At 40.8% G+C, this 24,657-nt stretch overlaps 1 protein-coding gene across 7 annotated transcripts in view; it reads right to left on the bottom strand.

Annotated features, from left to right (window-relative positions):
• PIKFYVE (phosphoinositide kinase, FYVE-type zinc finger containing) overlaps window positions 1-24,657 on the bottom strand; it is a gene marked incomplete at its 3' end in the record, with an annotated part of 64,089 nt that overhangs the window by 30,051 nt on the left and 9,381 nt on the right. For 3 of the 7 annotated variants that reach the window (XM_083865405.1, XM_083865404.1, XM_083865403.1), the window contains exons 4-15: window positions 23,687-23,805; window positions 20,789-20,960; window positions 19,886-20,093; window positions 17,386-17,475; window positions 14,339-14,477; window positions 11,582-11,739; window positions 10,696-10,807; window positions 8,846-8,993; window positions 8,190-8,357; window positions 2,819-2,881; window positions 1,446-1,575; window positions 917-1,097 (exon numbers count right to left, since the gene is read on the bottom strand). In XM_083865405.1, coding sequence (XP_083721531.1) covers window positions 917-1,097; window positions 1,446-1,575; window positions 2,819-2,881; window positions 8,190-8,357; window positions 8,846-8,993; window positions 10,696-10,807; window positions 11,582-11,739; window positions 14,339-14,477; window positions 17,386-17,475; window positions 19,886-20,093; window positions 20,789-20,960; window positions 23,687-23,805 — 1,688 coding nt within the window. Of the gene's footprint in view, window positions 1-916; window positions 1,098-1,445; window positions 1,576-2,818; window positions 2,882-8,178; window positions 8,358-8,845; window positions 8,994-10,695; window positions 10,808-11,581; window positions 11,740-14,338; window positions 14,478-17,385; window positions 17,476-17,570; window positions 17,840-19,885; window positions 20,094-20,788; window positions 20,961-23,686; window positions 23,806-24,611; window positions 24,646-24,657 lie in introns of those variants that run through there. The other 4 variants (XM_083865407.1, XM_083865406.1, XM_083865408.1 and 1 more) reach the window with 4 other exon arrangements.

Genomic DNA, 24,657 nt, shown 5'->3' with positions numbered 1-24,657 from the left:
CCCCTCTACCTACCAACTGAGCACATCAAACAGTTGACTGGTGTGCCCGCAGTCACAGGCAACCCCAGGCATAATAAACAGCATGAAACAGCTTTCTGAATAACATGTTTCAGGGGACATTTATATTACAGCATGTGAAAATAGCAGACAGCTATGAAGAGCTTTCACCTCTGAACAACTGCTCTTTGAACTGGAGTTTCAGGAGAAGCAGGAACCAGTGGTACTGCCTGAAGAGATGCCACTCTACCACCAGAATCATAAGGTTCTCCTCAAATCTCATATGGCTTTCAAACAAGAGTACTGCTGAGGTGAATTTAGCCAAAGAGAACTGAGCCCAAATCTTCAGTCCTTGGTCACACTAACTCCTTGGATGTTATTTTCACATCAGACTCTCAGAAGGAAGTTTACATACCAGAACTCCAGACTTACAGTTTAACAGTGTCAACACTGGGCCATCTGGCAGAACTGGATACACCACTCCATGACAATTAAGTTTTCCTCTTGAAGAAAGTCATTGTACTTGGCTTGGGAGTTGAATCCTCCATAATGGCAACAGATTGCTGCACCATGTCCTACAAGCTACTTATCCAGCATTGTTGTATCTCCAATTCAAGCCCAAAACACGCAGAAACCCAAAATGAACCAAGTCATTACAGAGGTGTTACTCTTTGCTACCTTCTGCAGCCCACAGCCTGGAAGAAGAGGTCAGCCCCAGGGCAATAAAGCACTTTTCACAGCATGCCAAGTGCCCTCTGTGCAACTTTTTCTAGAACCTCACCTTATTCAAAGGCCAAGTTGACCAATTACAGAACTGAACATGTTGGGGGCAGTGGAAAGGGGACTATTCTCTTCAAACAAGGGGTACTGCAAACAGCTGCACCCTTTTGTTTCCCTACATCCACTGCTTGAAACTTACTTTTTTGATATGGACAAACTGGCGGATATCCATGTCATCATCTCTCTTCTTGACATCTGGCCGTACCGTTTGAACTACCTGGCAGACCACAGGGACAATGATATCTCTCCAGGACAGTGACAGGGACTCATTGTATAGAAGTTGCTGAAGCAGTGCCATCATGTGGTTGTGATTGGCAGACCTACAAAAAAGGCAAAATAAATTGATTTCTCATTTAGAAAAAATATAAACATACAGTGCAATGATTAGCTGAAGTCACATTTCAGAAGTAAATTTCTTAGTATTTACAATGCAGAAATCCTCAGAAGGAACAGTTACCTAGAATGTTCTACAGTCAGCTCTGGTCCTGTACTCAATATATAAACATCACAAGATGAAAAAAACAACCCAAAATATACTGTAAAAATTCTGCATTCTTAATGCAAATTAGTTCCTTGTAGCTCAAGTCCCACTGAAAGTTGGTGGAATAGAGGGGTTTCAGAAATTGTTACTCAAGATATGGAAATTCCTTTTTCTATATGTTTCTTACAGCAGCCTTTCCATGGCTTGTTTCTCCCCATTCTCTTCTCTCAGCAGATCCAGATTGCTGTGGTGCCAGCCTAGGGGTGTGAATAAGAGTTCTTTGGACTTCTCCTCCACCCTCCTGTTGAATAATGACTCTGCAAGAGACAAACAAACCTTGTTAATGTAAGGTCACAGTTGAATGCTTTCTCAAAGGCTGCTTTGAAAAGGAAAGAATTTACTAACACATAAGTCTAGCCTAATATGCCTCCTGAAATACTGCATTTAAGGCAGATGTCATGGTCCTCCGTTTGAGGGGGACTGACACTTTCAATCACTATATTGTGTAATAACTTCTTAGACGTGTTCCCTATTTTACAGTACCAAAATTAGAGGTTCAGCACAGTCTGCGCTTTGAAAGAGTTACTAGGTTATTTCCTGCATGGTTATTACGATATTATAGAGGCAAATTATAAACTTCCACATTGACATAATGGCTGACTATATTATATGTCATTTATACTAGCAGTGTATAAATGTTCATCAAGCAACTATGTAAGCCTTCAGAGTTCAAGCTTAAAACTCCTCAGTGTCAAGCAAAATCTTTAGACAATAGTAATACAAGGAGGACTACTGAAGAAAAAGACTCTTAAAAAACAATTAACTTCCTCCAGATGCTCCACACACAAAATTAGCTGTAAAGAAGACTAATAGAAGCTACATTGATTTCCCCCTTCCTTCTGCAAAAGATCAGTTAAAAACTAAACATCAGTTTAATCCAAGACTTTCTTTTTCAAGCTAGACAGACATTGGGGTTTCTCCCTTATTTCCTCCTCTTACGAGTGCACCAAAATCAATAGCATTAACTCAGAAGTAAAAAAAAGCCCACAAGTGCATCTAGCCATGATACAGGAGAGCATGTGGGTTTAAAAACTCATAAATGCATGTAATGGCCCTTCATTTCAGAAGTAGTGATGATGGTGGTGATGACAAGAAACCCAGAAAAATTTAAGAGAAGAAGCTTTAAGCTACTCTTTAGAAGCAGTGCAGTTAATTGTATCACATCTTTTGCTTGCACAGGAAGTTAAAAATAAGTTACATAAATTTATTGGTGGAGAAACTGTGAACAGATTTGCCACTTACACTCATTTTTTTAAAAAAGTAAAAGCTTTTATTTGAGTTTTTGAATGCAGGAGTCTGAGAAGTGAAAGAAATTTAAGCTTGAAAGCACATTCAAAAAAGTCTAAGTATTGTTTATACATCAGTTTTGCCACAAATAACTTCAGATTTACTGTCAAGTAAATATTTTGAAAGGGTCAGTGCTCTGTTAAAGGAGTATTAAGGAATTTCCATCATTATATTAAAAAACACACAACAGCAGCATTTGAAGTTTTTCCTTACCTTTAATAAAAGCGTCACTTATAGAGAACATCTGCTGCCCTCCGTTTTCAGGATTCAAGTACTCTGAAAGAAGAGAGAAGAGGGATATAGGTGGAGACAAAAGAAGAAAAAAAAGACAGGTTACACTGGTGTGCCCATATAATTACAATGTACACGCCCACACCAGAAGCAGCAGCATTACTCATCTAAATGTTTAGTCACCAATTTAGCAACAGCTTGGTGAGTGGTTAAGACAAGAATAATATCCTCTCATTCTTGTTCTAACAAAAAATTCTACAATGACAAGAAAATAACGCTTACTAATGTAAGAAACAAAACAAACAAAGTAGACATGAGCAAAGACTGAACTAAGAGTGCACTTTTCCAACTGACACAGACCACCCTCTTCTAGACCTGAATACAAATGTGTTAATATATGATCAGATACCATGGGAATAGCCTCCTCACTCAGGTCTAAAAATGCAGCTTCAGAAACCATTTTGGTCACCCACTCTATTGAATCATCTCAGACTGAGGGAGAGACCAGCCATAAGGTTTATCTTATACAATGCAAGAAAAAGAAGACAGTCTGCCTTTCAAGAGCTGAGTCTCTAGTCTAGAACAGCTCAAAGTGTTTTGAGGAATCCATACTGACAGAGATGGACTCCCAGAAACAAAGCAGAGCAAGAGATGGATCACTTTACACGTGGGAAATACAATTAGAGCCTGGTGCTAATAATGCCAAGGTTGTGGATTCAATCCCTGTATGGGCCATTCACTTAACAAGTTGAATTTCATAGGTCTCTTCCAACTCAGAACATTCTGTGATATCTGTGATATAGGATGAAGCTCCATCTACTATCCTCATTTAGTTTACTAGATCTTGACCTTTCATGCTGACTGGGTACAAAAAGCTTGTTTTTTCCACAAGCCATTATCTTGTTGTGCCTTTAGCTGGCTCCTTACTTATACAAAAAGGGATTCTACAATGAGAAAACAAGGTTTCTCATACAGCACAATTACCTGAAGCCCACAGCCAATTCTTCATCATATTTCCTGACGACACTCCAGACCCATCACAAACAGAACAGAGCCAGGCTGCTTTCAGACACCAACAGAAAGCAACAGAAAGCTGACAGAAAATAAACAATCACAAGGCTCTGAGCAGCAGCACTCAGGAGACCCCTTTCATGTCATCATTTTAAATATCTGAACTTGTTTGCAAATAGATACTCAATACAGGATAAGTTACCAAAAAGAAGTTACAAGCCTCCTTTGTAGATTCCTGCTTATTTAAGATTCCTTTCATCTCTTGCTTAGTTTAGGAGTTCAGCATTACAATAAACTATTGCCTGATAAAAGCTGGCTCACCCTCAGCATTCATTCACTCACTGACTATCTGGAAAAGTCATGTCATGCTCTACCTACACAAGAGCATGTATACTAGCACCTTCATCCCTCTCCATCTAGCAACCGCCTCAGTGCATCAGCTCTTACTGTAACCACACTTAAATTAGGTCTGGCAGACCCCTGCCTGACTGGCACAGCAAAAGCACATTAGGTCTGGCAGACCCCTGACTGGCACAGCAAAAGCACAAATTATCTCCAGCTGAAACCCAACCTTAGTTATGCTCTGAACAAAGACACAGGCAGCACCTCCAAGCCACTTCTAGATTTGGAATAATCTAGGTTCTTTCATCTAGATGATCTTTAAGGTCTCTTACAAGCCAGTCAATTATTCTTTTCAATACAGCTTCAACTCCCGTAACTTCACTCCTGATTGGTTCCCAGGGAAAGTTCCTGACAAGGTAAGATACCCTAACTCTTCTTAGCCCACACAGATAACACACTCATGAGTGTGAGTCTGAGATGCTTTAGAGTGGCTAATGCACATTTCTTACCTCACATCATCCCTACATGCATCATGCTCCACAAAATGAGGAAGGAGGATGGGGAAATGTTCCTGTAGCTTGTTTTATAACCTGAAAACTCAGGCACGTTCTCAAAGGAAGAACCACAAAGGCTCCTGGCAACACCACACTAAGACTTGGTAAGTAATGCTAAAAAGGAGCTGCATATGATTACTCAAATTATCTTCTCTTTCCCCATCCAGACTACTTGCAGGCATCAAAAACTACTCAAAATACCTGGCACCATGCTCAAGGATATCTGTCTGGAATGATGTCTGTAAAATAAAATTTTGCTAGCTAGGCTGTATATCTTCAAAACCAGCAACTAACTCCCCCCCCCCCCCCCAATATAAAATTCATCAAGTAATCTCCCAATATAAAAGCAGAAAATATTCTGTTTCCCCTTCTGATACATATTATGTCTTTAGACATAGATGATAGTATAAATGAGTCACTATTCTCAGCTAACTTGGAGTCACCCAAATTTCATGGAAACACACCAGACATTAGTCAGCCTACAACACCACAAGCAGTTCTGCCATTAGGGTATATGCAAACCACAGCTGGTGGATACATCACCCACCCTTGGTTCAAAGCAGCTGACCTCTGTGACTCTGGGAAATTGCATATCCCTTAATCATTGCAGAAACCCATGAACTGCTCAGATCAAAGCTGACCTGAACTTCTAGCACTTGATGTTTTCTATTGTCAGTCCTCCCCATAATGAAATTACTGGAATTTACACAGCCCTAAGGAAACTAAATTACAAGTTTCAAGAGGAAGGTGGGATCTTCAGTTTCACATCATTATTTCGAAAAAAGTCAAGTCAATGTCATTCGGTCTAAGGACAAGAGACAACTCCAACACAATCACACTAAGTGTGTCCATAACAGTCATAGGGAAGCTCCTGATGTGACAGAGGCAAATATCTCATGTCACTGATTAACTACAGAACTCTGTTCTTAAAATAACACCCATTTTATACAAATGCTTAACTATCCAGTTTTGGCTGTCTAATTGTGATATTCTAGCATCTTAGAATCATAGCATCTCTTCCTGAATATATAGCTAGGATAATCAGAAAAACAAGGTGAAAATCTTAATATTAACTGTATTATATAAAGTCTCCAACTTTCATATTTACAGAACGAAGTTTTCAGAGTCATGTATTTCACTACCCTAGGCACTGCAGCATTCATTGCAGGGTTTTGCTCCTCCTTGCTACCCACAAAGTTTCACTCTGTTTATTGCCAAGAAGTGTTTCTTGCCATTCAAGATATTGTCACTCATTTTAACTCGTTGCTCCCTGGTTAGGTCCTTTCTCTAGAGAGTCTCATGTCAGGAATTATAAACACAAACAAAATAAAAGAGGTACACTAACTTCTCTGTATTTGCAGATACAGATTTTTCAAGAAGCTGCAGGATACCTACCTATCCATGGTGCACTTCCATGACAATTCCACTCTATCCCAGTTCTGGGCTTATTACTGGTACTATCCCCTCAAGGGAAATCCATTCTCTTGGAAGAAATTGTTACCAGTTTTCTACTACCAATTACACTCCTACAGAATAACCTGGTTAAGGGACCACGTGTTTCAGGAACATATACCAAATACCAGCAGAAATTCACCAAAGATATCAGAGTGCTGCCAGCATACATAATTCAAAAGCAGAAGTCTTTTTCCTTTCAGTCCACTCACCACTTGCCTTTTCCACTGATCTTCTCTGAGCTCTCCACCATTAAAAACTTTCTCACAAGAACTCACAAGAGTCCTGGCTCTGAGCAGCCTTGATTTGGTCAACAGTTTCCAAGAGGGAAAGGCTCTTACATTTCCCCTTCATAATGTACTGCTCCTTGTATAAGGAGACAAAAAGTGAACTATGTCTGAAATCAGACGAACACTCTACAAGTCCTTTAACACTTGGCAGAGCCAAACTGACTAGTACCTGCTTCACTGCCATTACACATCAGTAAAAATGAACCTGCTACAACTGTCAATTCATTGGATACTGCAGCACACCTGGGCCTGTTTTAAGCTCACTTAATGCAGCACCCCTCCTTCCTAAAAGGAATTCATTGATATATCTCCCTCTCCTCAGCTTTCCTTCCCTGTAGATGCATTAGCTTTTCATTGGACTAGGGCACCAGATGGAAACAAACTGAAAGGAACCAATAATGAGCTGGTGTCAATAATGCCCACAACCCACTCCCAATTTTGGATCATCTGACATTAAGTCAAACTTTTTAAACTCTTCTGCCTTTCTCTTTGGGGGAAAATAAGCAATTAGATTTTCTTCCTTCTAGGCATATTTTTAGTAAATAACAAAAGATGACTACAGTAGGCATCGATAAATGTCCCCCCTAATTTGTCTCATTCTGCCCCACATGTCTAAAACATTTGGAAAATCAGCTGTGACCACTTCCTCCCTCACTGTCTTCAGAGACTATTTCAGTTTCAGAATATGCAATCTATATGCAAGATTAAGCCTGCTGTTCCATTCTGATTCATAGCAACACAAGAGATCTGCAAGACTTTATAGACAAATGAATTAATTAGGAGTACAAATTATTTAACACTGGATCATCTTTTAAATTCAGGAACACTGAAAGGGTAGGGTGAAACAATAACTAAGAAACTACTTAGAAGCTGCCAAAGATACAAGTCTAGAAAGCTGACGTAGCCTTATGTAAGGAAGCAGAGCACAGACATCAACTACTACCCAGCATGTAAAGCAACTAAAATATACTAGACAGAAGCCAGTGGCAAGCCCCAGTTTCAGACAGCCCTTGAGCCATTTAGAAAATGCAGTTGTCAACAGGCAGGCACATTATTTCTTCCATAAGGATGTCACTTACAGAGTCTTTCAGTTTAGTACCTCTTTAGGGGAAAATCCTTTCAAAAGCAGTCTTCAATACCAAGTATTTGACTTCTTCCTACTTAAGTGGATGACCTCTTTTGAAGAAATGCTATGTATATGGATTAAGTTAGGCCTTATTGCCTATCAGTAAGATTCTTCAGTAAAATGTAAGCATATAAAGGTACAATTTTAAGTCAGCACAGAACTCTTCCAAGTTAATCTTGTTCTTTTGTTCTCTGGGGTTTTATTTCTTGCTTGCTTTTTAAAGTTCCATCTCGAACTGGAACTCCAACTCCAACTGGAACTCCAACCAGGTATCAAACTGGTTTACGTGTGGATTATTTTTTCACCCGTTATCCAGAACACATATGTGGATATGCCTATTATGCATGGGAAAGAGACTTTGCTTCAATGGCCAAGAGAAAGTCACAGGGGAAGTTACACACTCTGCAGAGTCTATTGAGCCTCCTCAGAGGTGGGCACATTGAAACTGCAAGCAAGTGCCAGTTAAATATCATATTTTCCCCTCTGTAAGACAGCTATGTAAGCAGTGTCCAAATAAGTCAGTAATATTAGGGCCAGCTCTCCATCATGTGCAACTCCAGCTGGTGACTACCTCGTACCTTTTTGGTCGGCAGGGTGAGGGGGCACATGTGGGTACTTGGAGTGCTTCTTGATATGGAAGTTCACGTTGTCCAGCTCCACGTTGAGGCTGATGGAGGCGGCAGAATCACTGTCCATTGTGGACTGGAAGCTGCTGACTGAAGTGCGCTTGCTAGGGCTGGCGGAGTCTTTTAGTGTTGGGTGAGGGGGAAGATACAGGGAGGAGAAGGGTTCAAATGGGTATTATGAGGGTACCAGAGAGGAGAAAAATTGTCTTTAATACATAAAGACTAGTGTGCAATAATACAGGAATACAGTATTTTCATAGTTCTAATCTTGTCTTAATGTGGCTGACATGCTGGACATTCTTTAGTGCACTACTACAGGGCCCAAATCAAGCAGAAGTCTGCCTGAGGAACAGAAGGCAGCAATTTATAGGCTTCTCCTTCATTAGAAATATGAAGCTTTACCAGTTCCACTAAATTCAAAATACTGTATCCATTGTGAGAAAGTGGAAGACTAGACAGGCTATAGCTTTCTTAGATCCTTATGGCCCCAAGCGCACACACAGAAACACACACAAATAAAGCAAGACATGGTTAAACTGCTAAGTCTTGAAGGACTGGGGACAATAGGGGAGAAAGCAGAGTGAGAACAAGACTCAGGTGAAACTTACTGGCTGAGTTGTCTTCCCCTTCATCAGCAATCTGCTCTGTGTCACTGTCATCAAACTTGATGTCTTTGAACCAGGATGGCTCGGAGTGGCCCTCTACAGAGTTCACAGAGTCACTGTCTGGAGATGGGGTTTCTGAGAACTCTGTGCTCTGGAAGACAACAAAGGGAAAAAAGTTACTAAAGTGCAGTTCTGCTGAAATATTAAGCAGCCTACCACAACTGCAGGTCAGGCATTTTAAAAATCAGAGGATACTCTCAATAGGCTGAGCCAAGTTACCCCCATAGGTATGAAGTAGGAACTCTTTGGAACAAGAAACGAGTACTTCTTTACAATTCCCAGCTGCTTAGTCTCTGCCTACACTCTGCTTCTAAACAAATTGTGACTAAGTGGCACTAAAGGACAAGTTTATTATACTGCACATTTTCTGTCATCATATCCAGTTAAGCAGCTTTGAAAGCCTGCTGTCTCCAGCCAAGGTGGGTGACAGCCTTACCCTTTGTGTTGGTTAGAAACCAACACATGCAGCTTTTGGTGGAGCCTAATTCTAAGTTAGTGGAGCAATACTTTAACTGACCAATGTAGCCCCAAGTGTTTCAATCCAGGATGGGCTCTAGCTGGGTCTACTGTGTCAAAGCAAAGACTGGCCAGATTGCCAGAGAACCTGGAGACTACCTAAGTAATTTCCAGCAGCCTTCCAGATGCCTACAGTTACCTCAAAACAAAGTTATCATTATCATGCCCCTGACTGCAATGAGTGCAGCAAGCAACTGAGTCAACAATACCATTTCTCCAGACTCTTGTCCAGAAGAATTGAGATCAGACAGTGCTTTCAGCTGATGAGAACAAGAATTGACTTTAAACATATAATATAAGCAGCTTACAAATACGGATGCATAAGGACTTGGTAGTTAAGGGCAAGCTTTTACCAGGACACTGAGGCAGTGACTAGCTGAGATATCAGAGGAACCCCAGAGCAATTTCAAGAGAAGCCATATGACCGTGTCCATATGACTGAAATGCATGAGGAAGACAAACGCTATTGGCTGCAAGCTTTCTGTCTGAAGCCCATGGGACAGCTAAGCCATTCTTCATTGTAAGAAGCTGAAGAACATGAAAGGCTCTTAACTGAATGCTCTCTCAGTTAAGAGAGGCTACAGAGAGATCTTGTTCAAACTAAAAAGCCCAATACAATCTCTCAGGCCAGACTGCTCTTACCCCTCAGCAAGTTTGATTCCAGTGAAGTACAGTAGGGCAGAATCTCTGGTCGCTAATTCCTGCCTCCCCTCCCATAACTAGTCCTGTTCTGGAGGCAAGAAAAAGACCCCATCCCAAACTTGGATCATATGGCTAAGGTACTGAATTCCTTATTACTGGAGATCAGAAGAAGGTTACCAATACAATATATTTACAACATATCCATTTGGGTTTTTCTTAAAAAGGAATTTTGAAACAGAAGATTACCATTTTGTCTCCATCACCAGCATGTGCTCACAGATTCTAAATTCTGCACATGACAACATAGCTGCCCCAAGCACAGACTGTGTTATCTTGAGGCCTCTGTGGAAGATGTCCACCATGAGAGGCCCAGCACTGAAGACTCTTTCCTTCACTTTAGGCAGCACCCATGTAACAACTCCTTCTCCAGAGAGGACAGCCCCAAAGCTTTCTGGGCAAGTGAAACTTCCTCAGGCTTCAACTCACTAAGGAAAAAGGCCTGGCCAGCTATTTTCTGTACAGGAGACCTGATTTTAAAAACATACTACAGTTGTTGAGAACAGGATTAGAAAAGATTCTAGTCCACAGCTAAATCCAAGAAGAACTCTATCTTTCAGCTTTCCCACTCCTTTTACCTGCAAAGGTCTGTAAAGAGCATATTCATCTCTGAAGAGCTGATCATGATGGCTGACACATTCCAGCCAACGTCCATCAACCAGTGCCTGTCCTATTGCAATGGCCTGGACCCTGGAAGTATAAGAATAGAGATGGTTTTCTATGTTTTGCTCTAAATACATATAGTTTATGATACAAGCACACTACAAAGGGAAGAGTCATTTGCTGTGCACTATTTGACCTGTCAGTATTCCATTCCCATGATTACACAGACACTATTTACAATACTGTGGTGAGGCAGCACAATGCATGCATGGAGCTAAACAAAGAGACTACCAGTACTCTGAACTCAGCTGAGGTAGCCAACATATGATTAAGACATGTCGTTTGTGCTCCTCCAATATTGTTAACTTTAGTTATGTATACTGATCATCGCTGAGGGAGGACTCCTGCTCTACACTTAAGAACCATCCCATTTTCACATAATTAAATACACAGGATTGCTTATATTCACCTACATGGTTAAAAATCTACCAACTCCACTGAAAATTTAGCTATCAAACACGGTGAGTCATCTCTGATCTCAGAGGCAAACTTGCTCTTGGAGTACCAGTGAACACATTTTTTGACATGCACTGTTCTCTAAGTGAGTGATACCCGTCCCATAAGCTACCTCCCATACTGGTTTCCAAACCAGACAGCCTCCTGTGCCCTATTGTTTTGGGGCACATGGAGTCAGAATGCAACCTGCTCTGGTAGGCAATTAAGAGGAGATTTGAATTTTCTCTCTCATCTCCCTGCAAAGAGGCCTATCTCTGCAGCCCAAGATACCCTCTATCAGCTCAAACTCACAACCTCCTCTCATACAGCCAGAGGATGCCTGTTGTCCTAAAGCATCAGGGTTACCTTGTGGTTATGTGCCCGTTTCTCATGAGCCAGTTGACCAGCTCTTTTCCCACAATGCAGTTGGGATGTGTCCGCAGCCAGTAGCGATGGTCTTGAAATTCCATACCACTGTTATGATGGCAGATTTTCTTCCACAGATCTTTCAGCTGGACTGAGTCCTGGACAGGGAGATGTGCAAGTTAATTAACAGCCTAATCTCAGCACTGGTTCCCAGGACATCAACCCAGGCCTTCACAACAGCTTCTAAATCAAAAGCCCTCCATAAATGGGCACAGAATCTAAGCCATTCTGCATAACCTACGCAAAGGTGCAAACAGAAATAGCAAACAGATATAAAATCAACTCCTTATTTCCTTCCATTTATATCCAGTTGAGAACAATAAAAAAACCAAAGTGGGTACCCTTAGAGATTAAGGGGGTTTTAACGAGGCAACATTTTGTACTGCCTGCAAAATACTTATGCCCTCACTACTGCCCTCTTGCACCCTATTATTAAAATCAGGAGGTGTAAGCAAACATAGAGAACATCATACTTGGCAAGGTTTTTCTATATTATCTGTGCTCAACCCAGGCATTGTGAACATATTAGTCCAATATCAAGACCAGATATAAAGCAAATACACAGCAATGTCTACTGCTAGGATACTATCCGTTATTGAGGATCTGGTTTTGTACTGTCCATTATGAAGCTTTTCTAGGCACTGTAAGTTTTGGCACTAAGGAAAAAAAACAAACTGTGTATCCCTCCCAATTCAATTAACCATTTTTAAATCTGTGAATCTCTTCCCCTCACCACTTAGAACACTTCAGTCTATACCTAGAACTTATTTTGAAACCTCCTAAACATGTGAGCCAACTCTTCTGTAGACTGCACTCCATCCAAACTGATCTGTCTCTCTGCACCTAGCCACTTCTACCTTCCCGTGTGTGCCCTCATTTAGGACAGCACAAGCCATTATTGCAGGTGCAAACTGGGATCTGGGATCATTTTGACCAAGCAGCACACCACCCAAAGGTTTGGAGAAGAGATGCTGCAGCTCACTTTCTCAAATGGCTCATTTGTTCTATTTTTGTGTAACAGAACTTTAATTAAATTTTAACTGGTTTCAGCTTTCCAGTTAACTTTCAGACTCACATTACTGCACTTTCTAAAGGGTACCCTGAGGCCTAGGAGTTATACTCCACTTTTATTACTGGACTGGCTTTCTGCTTTCAGCTCCAGCAGTGGCTGTCCTGGGTATTACCCTAAAACCAATGTCAGAAGCTCCCCTTCCATACCAGGTATGGAGTCAAATGGATCAATATCAGAACGTGATAGGATCACACAATTTAATGCAACTGGAGTTTCCACAGTTCAGCTGTCTTGAACTGGTGAGTACAGTAAACTGAAGAAATTGGTAGAACAAAGCAAATCCTACTAACTCAAGGATTTTGACCTCTAGCTCACTGAAGTGAACTAGAAGCTTTATCCCAATATATGTACAACCTCCCCTATCTTTATTTCATGAACAAAGTTCATTAGTCTTCTGAACGGACAAGGTCAAGATTTAAATTAACTCCTGACATAGGGTCAACTCCACACAGTAGGGGTATAACAAACAGTAGGAATGCATAGAAAATCCTTCATTAATTGACACTGTCTTCTGCTCTTACATAAACAAAATAGTACCAGTCCTCTTCTTCCTCAAGAAAGTAAACAGACAAGAAATTAAATAACGTGAAGCCAAAGAGCACCGCGAACATTTTGCTTGAACATTTTGCTTCAAGTTGCATCCACAGAGGTTTGCATTTCCTTTTTCCTGCATTAGGATGCATGCATGAAGCAGAGTGGTATAAAGATGTGCCTTAAACATGTTTCTCCCTCAGGTGGTTAACCATTTACAGAACAACTCGGAAAGGAGTTTTGCAAATAACCAAGAGTTAGTGTTTCTACACCCTCAGGCACACTTGAATGCATACTGCTGACAGCAGGCAGAACCTGGTAGCACAGAATGAGCCTGATCTTAAAGTGGCAATGAGGCGCAATCTTGAATCTTCTGATGTGTGAAAAACATTGCCTTCCCTTCTCAGCAACTTCTTTGGAAATCCAATCTCCATTGGAACCACTTCCCTTTCCTTCCCTCAAAGAAACAGTTTTTTACTGTTTAGAAATTTATACAGTAACTGCAACCCACAACATTGCCTCTGGGGGGAAGCAATCACAGGATTACACAGAACACTGTTGCACATTGACTTTTCTTTTAAAAAGTTATCATTACAACCTTATACAAAATATTTTACTTATTCTGCAAACAAAGGGAAGGGTCAAGTTATGTTTTGGCCCAATAAGCTAAAAGGGGCTTTAATTTAGTCATCATAGTGTAACTATTTCAAAGCAGCCATTTAAAGCTCCTGATTGCATGGCCTATGAAAGAGAAAATCTCAATTTGAAGAAATATAAAAACAGGTCACTGCATCACAGCTGCAACCACAACAGGTTTAACACAGAGTCACCATACACCAACTCCACACTTAGCAAGACCAAAACTGAAAACATTTGTATGAAAAACCCCATGAAACTATTGATTTATTTCGGGAAGATAGTAATGTCCAAAGCAGCATCAATATTCTCCATCTCTGCTCCCCCTGGAGGAGAGGTCCAGGTAAGAGTGCTTAGAGAAGAGCTTTAAAAGGCAGCAAAATCTCCTGCTGCATGACATAAGGAAGGCAGACTCCACTGTCTTCACAAAACAAGGCAAAGAGAAGCATGAAAGGTACCAGAAGGATTTTGCGTTCATCCTCGCTGGTCTCTGCCTTCATATGAGTGCGAGTGGCCTGGGGGCTGACCGACGTCTCGTAGGCAGGCACCATGGGAGACCCCGAGCGGTCCAGAGACAGGTTAGTGATGCTGGCTGACCTGCAGGGGAACAGAAACCACTGAAGTGTAAGTAAGCATCGTGTGATGCTTCACCAGGGCGGGCCTTTATCTTATAGCATACTAAAAACCAGCTCAAGTCTGGGACACTCTTTACTCTTGTCAGTACAGAACGCTTAATGCTTCCTCCCTTGTCAAAACAGAAGAAAGGCTCCCTAGGAAGCAAGTGTATTGCTTTGGAACTGCTAAGGTAAGCACAAACTTCTATAAAGATCCTGTATGAAGCGGCTGAACTAAGTTTAGGCACACCAATTTATGTCTGTATTTAAGTAGACTGGGGAAGGGATGAGTTGCTGGGTAATTAGAAGCTCCAGCAGTTTGGAGACAAATGTCAGCAAGGGCGGCCAACACCCAGATCCATGTAACAGAGCACTGCAGTTTCCTCCTCCCCTTATCCCATTTAAAATTCCTTGTCCTCAGCTCTCAAATACATGGCTGAAAGCTTCCAGAGTCTGAAGTTTGAGCACTTGTTCCCCAGAGTGGCTAAACCATTTTCTGAAGCTGGAGGTCACTGCAGCTGGCAATCCTCTTTGTACTGCAATATGGAGCATCCCCCTTATCTCAGCCCAGCTCTTAGGAAATCTTGGCTATGCACTCCAGCACAAACAAACAATTTTGCAACCATCATTGCGAAGTTACAAATGCAAATACAAGTTCCAGATACCTTCTGCTCCATTAACCCACAACTAGACCTGAGACTGTATAAACAGAGTGCAACTTCTGATCACACAGCAGCAATTGCCGTGTAAGCTATCAATGCTAACAGTACTCTAAAGAGGATGGAAAACACGTCTGCATATATCAATAAGGAAACTCAAAATGCCAGTGCAGAACTGACTGAAGAGGCTTGCACCAATCTCATGAAAACATTTGCCAGCCTCTAGCCTTTGGAATGAAACTTTGATAACTTCAGAGAGCTTGCTAACTGGCTAACAGACATACTATAATTATTCCCAAAAATTCTCCATGGATGATGTGGCTCAGCTCAGGCATGAAAAAGCAATGCCACCCTATTTCAGTTTTTATACCACAGCTTAAAAGAAAGCATCCTAATGCACAAGATGCATGGAAATCCATAACTAAGCTCTCCTCCCAGTTGTTTTGCAGCAGCTGTTGTAACTGTGCCACATATAAGCAGCAGGGATTTTTTTTTTTTTTTTCATGTAAGCAAGTTAGAACAGTGAGATTGTACATCTGTATCTTTATCATCAACAATTATATCTGGGCCTTTATTATGTGTATCTTTTTGAAAAACAGAGAGGGAAATTGTGTAGTGAAGCTGCTTGTCCTTTAAAAGGATCTGCAGGGGAGCAGTTTGAACCCTGCTTGCAACATTTGACTGTTCTGCTGGGGTTTTCCTCCCTCACAAAAAACAAGACTAAGAACAAATAACACATTTCCCGCCCACAGGGAAAACAAATAGAAATATGTAACTTCTTTTTCCTGCATGTAAATGCACTCAACCTGCATCTTTTCTGCTTCATCTCCTCTAGAAAGAGGAATAGTCAAGCTTCTCTCAAAGAAATGGCTACAGCTGCTTTGAGAAGATCCAAAGGCTAACATCACTCAACCCAAAGCCAACAGCTTGTTTTCCAAAGGTTCAGAATTTTTAAGAGATATATTATATCTCATCATTACATGTGTCCAAACAAACAAGTACTTTTGATGAGGCCATGAACAGCCAGAGAGTTAAAATTTAACTTGAATAAGCAATCTGGGCCTGCCAGATCAAGATTAGAACTATCCTACTACTGCATGTTAGGGCAAACAGCATAAGCCTTTTAAAATAGAGGTATATTCAAATAGGAAGCAGGAGACCATCCTCAAGATTTCAGACATTTCTTGACATCACAGCAGTTATTTAGCATTAAACTTTTAATTCTGGACTCCTTGCCATGTTTGCCCAGAATTGATTTTTGGTATTCGTTTATTCACCAGTATTTCACTCCCCCAGGAGAGATCTTTGGGTCTTAGATGTACAGTCAGTGTGCACCACCTCCTCCTAACCATCCCCATTACCCAGAAGATAAAGGCTCCAAGCAGTCCAGTCTCCAAAAGGCACACCCAGCATCCTTCTCAGCTGAGTTCCCTTATCTTCACTGGTCCTGCCAGATCCCTCCAAACTGCTAAACATCCTGTATTCCTCTAACACCAATAAAGAGTAATCTCTGAATGTCTCTGATTACAGTTTTGAAATCTGGATTATTTTTGCTCTGCTCCTCACCTCCCTGCCTTACCTTCATTTCCTTATTTTAACCATAAGGGAAGCATGTAACCAGCACCACAGCAGAAGCACTGTGAAGTGGGAGCTACTCATACTACTAATACCAGCCTATTTAGCGGGATTAAGCTCAAGTACTCACAAATGACAAAGCTCTCATGAACACTTCCAAGTTCATCCCAGCACTCTTGCATAAAGATCTATGAAGAGATTTTAGCCTGAGGAAGCCTGGTAATTTAAACAAGATTACCCTTAATGGAAGAGCAAAGGAAGCAGATGGGGACACACACAAACAAACAAAAACTACACCTCTGCTCCTCCATGACCTGAATCCTTTTGTCTCCCGTCACCAAGTACGTGTTACTCCCTTTTCTTCAGCTTCCTCAGAACTGTACTTTTCTTAGACAATTCTTTCCCCTCCTGTCCTCTTCACCACCACTTCTGCTTGGTCAAGTCAGCAGCAAACTACAGGTCCTCAAAAGTAGTACATTTGTAAACATATGTACACAAATGGTCCTTCATTATCACTCCATATGGTTACTGAGATGTCCCATTTCAGACATGAAACAGCACTTTCAGTAAAAATGAGCCTGGAAACACAGGCTCTACAGCAACAAGCATGCTAGGAGTGCATCCAGAAGAGAAAATACTCAGAAATTCTTAATTCACCTGTTTCTAGCTGGTGACTTCCCTGCATCCTCCTGGACAGACCCAAGGCGTGCCGACAACGTGGTAGTTGAAGAGTCTGGGTGAATCAAACTGCAGGGAAAGGAGCATGACAGATGTTTGAGATATTTGCAACACCTAGTGTGTCAGAACAGCTGTAATTAAAGTACAGTTAATTGTCATGTTACCTCTCACTCACACTTGTGATTGTTAAACCAATGGGGGAACAGGGAGAGCTTTCCCCATCTGTAGGCCAAAGGTATCTGGAAGATAGTGCTCCTGTCTTCTTCCAAACTCAACTCTTGAACAATGCAGACTATTCCTACTTCTTGTCTTATCCTGCTTTCCTACCTGCTCCTCTTATTTCCCTTTCTTACACATGTTCCTTTTCTACAGGCTGCTATTAGATGCTTTGGTGGTAGACACACTGCCCCCATCCCCCGAGCATACCACCTTTGCAATCCAAGCAATGCTACCCATTGCTATTGCTAGACAGCTTTTGCCAAGATAGCCTGACAACCTTCTGTAATTTTTTAACCTGATCCTGATCACCTTTGCCCTCCCTCTGTTCCCATCCCAGGAGGAAGTGTGATCACAGCAGAGGTTCAATGACCAGGGACAGAAATTCCTATTGGCAAAACTGTATCAGATCTAAGGCACTACAGGCCAAGTGATACAGCCACCCTGCTGTGCTCTAGCACAACAAACACTCGGAGTGCGGTAAATGCTCTCCATGAGAAACTGTAAGCAATGCAGCTTTGCCCGAGAAGGTGTACTTACCCAGAGTACACCACTCCTTCACTTCTAAAGGACATGGCCCTTCAAATTAGTGAAAGCAAGACTTCTGTGTTCCAATTGTTTGAAGAGCAGAGTGACATCTGACAAGTACATGCAGCAACACTCTCCCTAAAGGCTTTTCTCGCTGCTTTGCAGCATCTTATCTCAGTTACATTATTTTGGAAAGAGACAACTCCCAAGTTTTCTTTTGAACCAAACTACTTTTCATGCAGAAAACACTATTAGAACACAACCTCTGCTCCATTATGAAGTTGTGAGTGGCCAGTTCCCATTGTGGGACCATTTAAATTCAGTATCTTGAGTTTAAATCTCTTAAGGTCGATCAGGAACTTACCAAACAGCATTTAAGAAAAGCACTGTAACACACTGCAAAGTGCAACACGCACTGACGAAAATGTTAATCCTGCTAAAGCAACAATAAACCACCTAATCCCAAATCTCTCTTCCTCTCACACATAAAAGAGGCCCACATTTACTCAGTGTCTCCCAAAAAGACTGTGTTCCCATAAAGAGTTATGAGCCTTTCAAAAATAGGAATTATTTTGAGTGCTACAAGCTGCACCAAATAAAGATATAAATTCTTTCTTTACATGGTCATATCTACAGGCTGTTGAACGGTCATTATAAAGATACTAAAAACACATCCAAAGACAAAACTAAAAATACCTTCAGTATTTTGTACATTTGATGAGAAGATTCTGAGAACACTTACTTATTCCCCAATTCAAAATTTGGTAGTATTTATCCCATGCATTGTTACATTGCCACTTTAAATGACCATAAAATTAAACCAAAAGTACTTTCTTTTATTTAGGCCTAAAGCTGACAATTTAAATGGTTCCAGATAGGAGCACCACATTCTGAAAAGTGACCTGCAAAGCAAGAGTCAGGGCATTTTCTGAAGATAGAAAATGGTTTGACAGGTGTTTTTGAATACCATCAGAAGATCTGCTATGGGGCACATGTCACTAGCACTACCACTGAGTTAAATAAAGGTTCTGACTCAAGACCTCCTCAGTAGTTTCACATCTGCCTGTTCCTCTGTTTTAAGGAAATGAGCACAAATACCACACCTGATTATTTCTTCTTCCCTACAACACTAAATTAAATCAAGGTATTACAAAAATAACCTGCATAGCACTTGAGAAGTGCAGTGTTCTTTTACTCATGGTCCAAAAATAAAGATCCCCTCATTTAAGAGCAATAGGAATAAATATACTTTGAAAGGAGATTAGAGAACCTTTACAGCTGTCCTTTCAATCCCACTTCATCTGAAACAGTGGTTACTTCCATCACTTCTCTTTTACCTACACAGAGATCATTTCTTACATTCTCCTGCTCAATTCAAAACCTGACAGGTAAAGCGCCAATGTTACATTGATTGCCTCTCAACATTGGTGGTTAGAAGGCATGATTTTGCTTCTGTCTTTTTAAACTCTGAAGACAAAAGCCTGCTCTGTCACTAGTACAGAATCACTGATTCAGTGCATTAAAGAAAGAACTCCAAATAATCTAAAACTTCATTAGAAATGTTTCTGCACTTCAGCTTGAAGAGAAGAATATGACAAGCAAGCACAGGATTAGATTCTTTTTTACACAAGTTGCTGGAATTTTCCTAGGTGGAAACCACCAGCTTTTGTCTAGATAGCTATCAGCCTGAAAGCAGTTGATATTCTGGAGCTGAGCATGAAGGCATTGACTTTACCTCTGCCAGGTGAGATCCTCCTCCAGGAAGATGTTACGGCTGGCTTTGCGGCTCCCAACCGGCGTGCGCGGCTCGCCGGGGTCCAGCACGGACACAGAACATGCAGAGTCTGACAGGGCATTTAGGTCTTCCCCAATGGAGTTACTGTCTGTGGAGTGTGCATAGCTTAAGGCTATTTTACGGCAGTAAGTGCAGGCTCGGAGATCCCCTATGGAAAAGGGAACCAGGGAGTGTGGGCAAACAGGAACAAACAGTACTCTGTTGCTACAGGATCAGAGGTGTGCAATGGTGGAAATAGAAGGATTTTCTGTTTCAAAACCTCTTTGCAAGTCTAATTCTCCTACTCTCTTAAAGGGCAAAACCCTGGATAATTACACGCTCAGGGAATTTTTCCAAGGCAAATGATGCCTAACACAAGATCATTGAAAGAGGAGAGAGGAGAGAGGAAAGGAGAGGAAGAGGGAGGGAGAACACAGATGCTCACTGAAATGATGGCAGAACAATAGCCAGTCAGATATGACACACAGCTGATATCTAGAATTTGGTAACTGGTATTTGAAATATTCCCCTCACCCTCAATTAAAACATGTGGCTCATACTTACACAGTAACTACTGTTACTGAGAGCAGCTTTTCCTTGAGCATATCTTGTTGTACTGCACACCCTTGTTCAACAGTGGCCATATTTGTTTTTTAATGTGATAAAAATTAGCAGCCATGGCATAATACACCACCTTCCACAGAGAAACTGGTAGAATTAGGTCCTGTGATTCTTTTTCCTTATTTTTAAGCCCACTACAGACCTGTACAGCATTTTCTAGAAGATACCAGGATCTCAAATGCAGTAACCCAAACAGAGCTGTGTGCACAGAGACTGTTCTCTTTCTCAGAAAATAAACCTTACCTGTGTAGCCCATGAATTTTCCAGGGATTTCCTGATTGCAGCATCGACTGCAAAAGATCTGCCCACAAAGACGACAGTGGTGCCTCCTCCGGAATGTGGTGAATTTCTCGCTACAGTCGTAACATTCTTTGCACTGGCTGTCAGGCATCCAGTACTGCTTCAAGTCACTGTCCTACAAGAGAAGGCAGCAAATAAAAGCTTTCTCTTTTGTAAATAAAAAAGCATGTTTAGTTTCATGACTCTTTGTAGACTGTACTCATGGAAAAGCAAATTTCATATATTCATACATTCCTGCACGTGTATACAGATCCTTGCATAAAAGCACACAAAGGATTTTTCATGTGATTTTACAGGGAGGCAGAAGGCTGAGAGTTCTGAACTAAGAGTAAATCCAATAGGACTTTGCCTCCTCGATCCAAGATGGAAGCAAAGCAGAATAAAATTATCATGCAGTGTAGATAAATGTCAAAAATAAATAAATATATGAAGTAGTGATTGCTCTCCCCTCTCATTTGCCCCCAGTACATAAGGGGTCCTCAACTAGCCCAGTTTAAAAGTGAAAAGAAAAAAGAAATCCACCACATATTAGTTGAAGCTGTTATCTAGGAGTAAATCAAGTTATCAGAAATTATCACTGCAGGAAGATCATTTCAACAGCTAATATTGGGATATGTTTTGAAAGGATTATAGCTACATGTAAGAAGTTTTATTATTTGATTGAATTCTTCAACACTTCAGTAAATACTTGTAAAAGCCCATCCCAGACTGATCTTGTTTCAAAACTCCAGGTTAACTGCTACATGAAGAAAACCGAAATTCACATTCAGCAGACAACAAGGTACATTAATTTACAGCACAGCCACAGGAAAAACATCATCTTAAAAGCAAAGAGTTAAAACTTCTATTTGGTGTTGAAGCTACAGAGCAAGGCAAACTCTCAATTGTGATTCTGAGCACACCAGCTGCAACTGCCATGGATGGAGACAACTGCTAATGGTCACATGGCAGCCCTGGCTGTGCAACACTCTTTACTTGAGTTCAGTTCTGGCTAAAAGCCTTTTCAGAGGGACTGAATACTCCAGGTTTTTTTTAGGAAGAGAAACTGCTGCAAGTATTTTCCCAAAACAATTAGAGGAAAGTCATCACACAAAAGAAAGGTGATCCATGCTCTCATTTTCATATAATTTTTTAAAAAAATTAAATTTTATTTTAAATTGGGATTTTTTTTTTTTTTTTTTGATATTCACAAAGTAAAGTTTGACATAGCTGCTAAACCAAATTTTGAGACCAAAACAGTTATGATCAACAAAACAACACTTTCATGCTGTCCTCAGCCAAAAAAACCTGCACAGAAAGAGGCTGAACACTGCTCAAGATAGTCTAGCATTTTGGAGAATATAGAACTTTTTAGGATAAACACTCAGCTTCAAGCAGGGAAAGTTGCAGTGAACAGCTTTGCCAAGAAACTGCTGCCAAACTGCAGGGGATGCCATATAACAGTTTTTGTTGCAAGTCTGCATGATAAGCCAGGTCTCTGGATCTACCACAATAGAGAGGGGCTGTTCCAAACACCAGAGGTGTGCCCCACTTGCATGTGACTATATCCAGAAACCCAGGCACTGCTGCAGACACCTCTCAACCCTCTGCCTTCCTTGCAGGCTGTTCTTATCATGAGGGAGGGCTCAGAACAGAAGTCTGCACCACCTTAGCATTAGATGCTCAGTAGAACAGCACCTTCCAGAATCTGACACAAGCTTTCCACAAAAGTGAAGAGGCTTCCTCTAGAGAGACAGACCAGGTCCACAGCAGGAAAAAACTGTTGCCTGAAGTGACTCAAGCAAAACACGGCTGCAGTCAAGGGCAGTGATGCCTTATTGTTTTACAGAAGTCAGCATGCTTGCAGCTAACAGCCTGTTCCCAGAAGACCTGGTCATATTCATTTACTGCTGTATCCTATCTGTTTCAGCACCTCTCCAGTAGCTTCAAATACATCTGAAAATCTCTAGGGCCTTCAGAAGTTGCCACAAACTGAAATATTTGTAAGGGGCACACTCAATACCCCGCTTACTGAAATGAAATGCGTCTGCTTCACTCTCAAAAATCCTGCCCTTTCTATCAAAGCAAGATTATTCTTACAAGTAGAATAGCACTGGAAGCTAAGTAAGTTTACTTAAAGTCTACCTATACAAGCTATCAAGCCAAAAGCCTTTTTCTTCCTCTACCAGTCTAATTAAATGTACTTTTGCCTGTTCATGTCTTGCCCACAGAAATAGCTATTTATACCCTCACTTATAAATAGTTATGGATTCTTTCCTCAACTGGAATCTCTTCTTAAAGGTAAGGTCCAACTGAGAGGATGGAGGTGAAATCAGTAAGTCAGTAGCAACCACCAGACTCTTGCCTATCTAAATCAAAATTGATTAACAGGGCACACCTTTCAAGCAAATATTGCTGACCAATCAGTACCACAGTAAGTAGCAGATTTAAACCACTCCAAGTATTATCATTACTATTTGAGACAGTTAATGTGTTTCACTGTCCATGGTTTCTCCCTTCTAGGGAGAAAACTATCAGGGTTTGTTTTTTTTTTTTCACTAGACTGGGTAACACATAAGTGGGAAGGAGTCTAAAAAGAGAGTGTCTGGTCCAAGCACAAGAAGCCAAGTAAATGCAATGATTCACTTCCCCAACATGACAGATGTTTGGCAAATCAAAAGTCAGCATCAAATAAAATTGTTTCCCCTTCATTCACACAATGCTTTTTGAGTTTATTCACTCATCCTTCAAACATCCAGAAAAAAAAAATCCCACAATGTATTTAAAAACAAAGCTCAGAAAAGCCCAGTAAAGAGATAATTTTCTAGATGGTTTGGCCTACAAATCCTTCAAAAGAAGTACCTGGCTCTTCCCCTCCATGATTTCTTTGAGACGTTTTAAAACAGTGCTGAGACTTCTTAACTGAACTGCAGTTCGAGGATCATGACCTCCAAGAGGTGGTTCTACTTTCCTTCGATTGTCTGGAAGGGAAAAGAGAGCAATATTCATTTCTTCCATGATACATCAACATTCACATCACAACACAAAGTCCCATCAGAGGCAAAAACATTCAGGTATATATACATTTTACAAAGTTACAATGTTTATGGCTTCTTGCCTTTGTGTTCTTTTCCCCCCAAAGGAGCTTCTGCTGCCAGATAGTTTGCTGTGACATTTTAAATATCACCCTCTGTGTTTACAAGAAGCCATTTAAGTTCTCTGAGAATGAAAACATCTTTCAAAGAAGTAATTTTCAACCTACTAGATGAAGCTTGTAGCCCGTTACAAAGCACTGAGGTCTCATTTTTAAAATGTCCTCTAGGATACTACTGCTTACAAAATAATTACAATATACACATTCATTCTAGATGTAGTAGAAATCAATGCTTTAACCTGAACTTATTTATAAATCACTACAGCAAAAATCAAGACTCCATTGCTCAGTTTCTATTAAAAACAGTAATTCAGAATAAAATGCATTCAGAAGTTCACTTTTTTTGAGGGCTTCGGGGTTTTTTTTGTTTGGTTTGATTCTTTCCCAAGAAAAACATCAGGTTGTTGAGAACTTGTATAGTCATTCTTGATTAACTATAGTAAAGAAGTTCCTGAGTAAGAATGTAATGCAGCCAATTTGTTTTACTTTGAAGCATTGCTGAACTAGTTACAAATAGGCTCCTTCTTACCAGAAAGATTTGAAAACACAGCTTTCTATTTACCTAGACATTTAAACATTTTCAGAGTCTCTTTCCTGGATCAACAACTTTCCGAACAGTTGAAAGTTTCTTACCAGTGTCGTTGCTCTCCATCTGCCTAGTGTTTTATTGAGCTTGCCC

The sequence above is a fragment of the Zosterops lateralis genome (assembly GCF_965231275.1).
Source record: "Zosterops lateralis genome assembly, chromosome: 7".
Taxonomy (NCBI): Eukaryota; Metazoa; Chordata; class Aves; order Passeriformes; family Zosteropidae; genus Zosterops; species Zosterops lateralis.
The sequence above is the reverse complement of the archived record's forward strand: the minus strand, read 5'-3'. Positions and strand labels throughout refer to the sequence as shown.